The sequence below is a fragment of the Nicotiana tabacum genome, chromosome 16 (assembly GCF_000715075.1).
Source record: "Nicotiana tabacum cultivar K326 chromosome 16, ASM71507v2, whole genome shotgun sequence".
Classification (NCBI taxonomy): domain Eukaryota; kingdom Viridiplantae; phylum Streptophyta; class Magnoliopsida; order Solanales; family Solanaceae; genus Nicotiana; species Nicotiana tabacum.
In genome coordinates this window covers 139,039,617-139,045,399 of record NC_134095.1, presented here as the reverse complement: position 1 = coordinate 139,045,399, position 5,783 = coordinate 139,039,617, and the positions used below count along the sequence as shown (strand labels likewise).

Genomic DNA, 5,783 nt, shown 5'->3' with positions numbered 1-5,783 from the left:
TTTTAAATCCCAAATCAAGGAAATTTCGACTTTCCTTTTGAAGTTTGCGAACTAGAAATTCTGAATAAGGAACTCTGTTAACCCGAGGGAAGGTGTTGGCCACCCCCAGATTCCGTGGTTCTAGTACGGTCGCTTAAACTATCATAATTGGCCTATTATCTGATTTTAATACATATTTTAGCCTATGGTACATTTTAACTCGTTAACCGCTTTTAATTATTTTTTAAGGAGGATTTCAACGTTATCTAAAACACGTCTTGAATCACACCACATGAAATGCACCCGTGGTCCGCGAAGCATTTTATTTAATGTTGTCGAGATTTGAATTTAGGTCACATGAAATGCACACCCGAGTTTAGGAAAGTAATTTTTTAAATAGCGCGCCTAAAGCAACTACGCACTTTCAAATTTGCGAGGGCCATGGAAAATTCAACTACATGGCACGCCTCGATTTCTAAGGATTAAAATTAATTAAATGAGGGCCATGCATTTTTGAGACTTATTTGGCACGACACGCCTCAAGTTATTCTAACTAAAAGGGTTTCTAAATTAGCTTTTGAGGGCCATAAATTGTGCGTTTGGCTAATATGGCACACCTCAAACTATTTTTATGAGGCTAGTTAATGAAAGAAAGCTTTAAGGAATTCTAATTTTTTATACTAAATGTTCGAACTTATTTAACAACTAATCAACCTTGCTCAAATAATCAATTACTTAAGAAAAATCGTTTCAGACAACACCAACATGAACAGGGAACTGGATTTGACGAAAACAAAATAGGTCCAAACAACGAAAGACAAACAATCCAATGGGCAGATACCTTCAAGCTTGGGGAAAAAAATGAGCCCAATTCTTTGTAAAAGAAAGGGCGTCCATGACATAGAACATGCATCTGAAATTGAACTTTTATCAATTGGGTCAGAATTAGGCCCAATCTTCGGAACCAAACATTTGTACAAATTCATTTGAATGCCAACCAACTAGGACTTTACAAAACACGAAATTAAACTAACATTTGCTTCTGGATTTTTTAACTATTGAAACACTAACCAACTAGCTAATCATTCTGCATTTTTCATATTAATTCAAACTTAAACATGCTCATAAGTAAACCAAGATTAAATCAACGCATAGTTCAACTCTTAGAGTATTCTGTACCATTTCTCTCCCTTTTAACATGATTTTATACCCACTAAACTTAAGAAAACATTCATCTACCTAATTACATGAACACAACATCATCCAAATACAACAACCGTGTTATAACAGTTTAAATGAATTACATAGAAGAAGAGATCTAATACAGTCCACATTACATGATTTAACATGATTGAATGTAGAGTCTAACTACTGATTCAACTAAACAGGTTATTCATCAAGTTTCCCTAACAGTTCAAGATCAAATTCAGGAATAAGAGTTCAGATGCCAAAAGCTAACATCTAGCTGTGAGATATTTGATAGAAAATGGAGTTTCCCACTAATTTCAAACCAAATTCAGCTCTTAGAAGAGTATTATCAACAACCAACAGAATACAATGCACCATATAACTCAGAACAAAGTAATTGAATCAAAATAAAGCTAAACTATGAGCAAAACAAGTTGACACTATGCTCAAAGCTCCAGATTTGAAGTAGATCTGTGTTGAACTATATGAACTCCAAATGACGTAGTTTGGCGGATTAAAAGACAAACGTGTAAAAGGGTAATTGGGCCGGATCTTCGAGCGGGTTTTGGAGGAAAATGATTTGGGCTTGGGGATTTTCAATTGTAACAGCCCAAAATCGGATTTCTTTTATTTCTTTTCTTTTTCTTTTTCAATTTCAAATCCTTTTCTTTTTCAAATTAAAATAAAACCTAAATTAAATATTAAAACTAAATTAACCTATCAAAAATATTAATTACTTAAGCATAGTATTTACAAAAATTAATTAACTCCTAATTTAAAATAAAAAGCTACCAAATTCAAAATTAAAGAGTGAAAATGCAACATGAACTATTTTTTTGTGATTTTTTTATTTTTGTAAAACAAACTAATTTACTAATTAATCTAAAATGTAACATTAAATCCTAAATGCAAATGCAATGTATTTTTGTATTTTTTATGAATTAACTAAAATTAAACATGCACACAAAGAATGCAAATAATTAGAAGAATTCTAAAATAATTCCTAAAATAACAAATAATTAAAAGAAAAATATCTCATTTAGGATCCTGTAGCTAAATATCTCATTTATCTACTCCTTCTTTATTTGATATCGTAGAGTATGTTCCTAATCTGATTAACACTGAACAGAATGCAGAATTGATTAAGCAGCCAACAAAAGAGGAGGTTAAAGTGGCAATATTTGGACTTAATGGTGATAGTGCTGGAGGGCCAGATGGTATGACAGGCAAGCTATATCATTCTTGTTGGGACATAATAGGGGATGACCTGTACGACATGGTGAGGGATTTTTTCAATGGTCATGAGCTACCAAAGTGTGTAACACACACAAACCTAGTTCTGCTACCAAAGAAAAAAGAAGTTACCACTTTTTCTGATCTAAGACAAATAAGACTCAGTAATTTTTCAAATAAGGTTATATCGAGGGTCGTGCATGAAAGGCTAGTGAAATTTCTCCCAAGTCTGATATCGGAGGAACAATCAGGTTTTGTTAAGGGCAGGAATATAGTAGAAAACATCCTTTTAACTTAGGAGATAGTCACTGACATTAGGCTTAGAACTAAGGCTGGACCTAATGTCATCCTGAAGCTAGATATGACCAAAGCTTATGATAGATTATCTTGGCTATTCCTAACAAAGGTACTGAGAAAGATGGGATTCACAGAAAGGTTGATAGGGATTGCCTTTGGATTAGTTTCAAACAATTGGTATTCTATTCTAATCAATGGTCAAGCTCATGGTTTCTTTAAGTCCTCAAGGGGAGTAAAACAAGGTGATTCTGTATCTCCAACTTTGTTTATCTTGGCAGCAGAAGCATTATCTAGGGGCCTCAATGCACTACATACTAACTTGTATTTTTGTGGATTTGGGATGCCAAAGTGGAGTCCAAAGATCAATCATTTGGCGTATGCAGATGACATAATTATTTTCTCATCCTCAGATGAAACATCTCTGACGCTGATTATGCAAGTGTTGAATGCATATGAAGCTGCATCTGGGCAGCTTATTAACAAGACCAAATCAGCTGTGTACCTGCATCATTTAACACACATGGAAGTGGTCAGCAAGTTGGAAAGGATCACAGGCATTCATAGGAATGAATTTCCTATCATATACCTAGGTTGTCCTATTTCTTATACAAGGAGAAAGCTGGAATACTATCAGCCCCTAATTACTAAGGTAATAGATAAAATGCAATTATGGCAGGGCAAGTAATTATCAGTAGGGGGCAGGGCAGTTCTCATATCCCATGTACTGCAAAGCATGCCTATGCATCTACTATCAGCTGTAAACCCTCCAAATTATGTGATAAATAGGTTGCACAAATTGTTTGCTCAATTTTTCTGGAGCAGCTCTGTAGGAGGAACTAGTAGGCATTGGGCTTCATGGAATACCTTATGCATGCCAGTTGAGGAAAGAGGAATAGGTTTCAGGTCACTGCATGATGTAGCAAAGGCATTATTCAGCAAGTTGTGGTGAAATATCAGAACAAAACCAAGCCTATGGAGCTCTTTCGTATGTCAGAAATACTGTAAGAAAATGAATTCAGTAGTTGTTCCATAGAAAAGGGGGTCTCACATTTGGAGAAAAATGTTGGAATGCAGAGATCTGATTGAACATCAAATCTTTTGGCAAACAAAAAAGGGATCCTCACTTTTTTGATTTGAAAACTGGACAGGTCTTGGGGCACTATATTTTTTGGTTCCTCAGGACTTTGGCATTGATGAAACAGTACAAAATGTACATGAGGTTACCTTAGATGGTGAGTGGGATGTGGACAGGCTATTTGAAATGCTTCCTGAAGACTTAGCAGTACACATTCTGGAGAAAATCAAACCACCTTCACCTCAGCAGGTTCTTGACATGCCTTGTTGGATGCTAGAAACAAGAGGATATTTCAGTGTTAAGTCAACATGGGCTTATATGAGAAGAAGAGACGAACTAAGAACAGCTTATAGGATGATTTGGGTAAAGGGACTGCCTTTTAAAATAGCATTTTCATGTGGAAAGTATGGAAAGCAAAGTTACCTTTAGATGATTTCTTGAAAAAGGTAGGCTACTGCATGCCATCAAAATGTTGGTGTTGTGTACAGCCTGATAAGGAATCTCTTCAGCACTTGTTTTTTAGATCAGAAACTGCAAAGACAACTTGGAAGTATTTTCTATCGAGGGCAGGAATAGCTGTGGAGGGACTTACATTGCACCAAGCAATCACAAAATGTTGGACTGCAAATGTGTGCTTAAGGCTCAAACCAGTAATGCAAGCACTCCCCCCATGTGTAATATGGGAACTCTGGAAAAGAAGAAATAGTATGAAGTATGGTGATGCTGTGACAACTAGTAGGGTGATTTATCAAGTTTCATCAAATCTCCAGGCATTGGTGAAAGTGAGAAAGCCTGGGATGGACATGGTACCTCACAAATGGAAAGATCTTCTAGCTATGATGGAAAATTTCACTCCCAAACTTAAGGTTACCAAAGTCATGTGGGAACTTCCAAGTGCAGGATGGCTAAAAGTTAATACGGAAGGGGCATCGAGGGGAAATCCAGGCAGGAGCTCAATAGGTTTTTGTATAAGAAATGAAAATGGTGACATAGTCAAGTCAGTAGGGAGGAAGATTGAGGAGACAACAAACACAGTAGCTGAAGCGAAGGCCATGGTAGAAGCACTAAGGTTCTGCAGATTTCAACAATACTCTCATGTATGGCTTCAAACTGACTCAATGTTATTAAAAAAGATAATGGACGGGATTTGGAAACCACCATAGATCATATCTGAGCAGGTAGAGGAAATGATGCAACTAATGAATGGGGGAAATTACACAGTTACTCATATTCATAGGGAGGGCAACAAGCTGGCTGATCACTTGGCTAATTATGCTTTAGATCATGGAGAAATAGAATGCCAACAATTCTAGCATCTAGATGCACAGGGAAGGAGGTTGGTTAATGAAGATAAGCTGCAATGTCCAAGTCTAAGGGTGAAGGTGGACAAGAGATAAGAAGCAATGAGAAAAGGAAGAGCAGGAGGCATGTCAACTTAATCGACCAATATATTCAAATCCTAAGGGAGGAGGATATTTCTATTGCGCAGGTACCACTACGTTATGTTAAAGAACAAAAACATTTCAGTAAACAAGATGGGCACGTGATATTATGCACAGTAACAGATAACAAATTTATTGGAATTTGCACAAGCACGCTAGGGAATTTGCATGGAGGGCTGCGAGAAACCCTTTCATGTAAGCACATGGTTTATTGTGAAAAGCGTGAAGCCTGTCTCTTGGTCTGGGCAGAGCAATCGAGCAAAAATGAATGCAGGAATGGAAGAACAAAGCACCCGCGTGGAGGGTGGCAGCTGCCACAACCAGATCAGCTGGGACGTGAGATTTGAGAGTAAAATACAAAAAGGGAGGCACGCATGCCACATAGAAAGGCACGCTGGAAGGTAAAGCATGTTGGACATGAATGCTTTTGATACTTGAGCATGCAATACTTTAGCTCAATTCGAGAAATGGTAGAGCGTGTCCATGAAATTGCACTAATTGCACGAAATTGGGTTGGACATGAAATTGCACGCTGGAATTGTTTCTCTCGTTGCTGGAGATGCACGCAT

At 37.0% G+C, this 5,783-nt stretch overlaps 1 protein-coding gene across 1 annotated transcript; it reads left to right on the top strand.

The window, feature by feature from the left end:
• Positions 1-1,465: 1,465 nt before the first annotated feature.
• Positions 1,466-4,935, top strand: LOC142170431 (uncharacterized). Its single transcript, XM_075232338.1, has 5 exons — positions 1,466-1,510; positions 2,297-2,446; positions 2,807-3,346; positions 3,878-4,135; positions 4,261-4,935. The coding sequence occupies exons 1-5, from the start codon at positions 1,466-1,468 to the stop codon at positions 4,933-4,935; spliced, it is 1,668 nt and encodes a 555-aa protein (XP_075088439.1).
• The last annotated feature ends 848 nt before the right edge of the window (positions 4,936-5,783 follow it).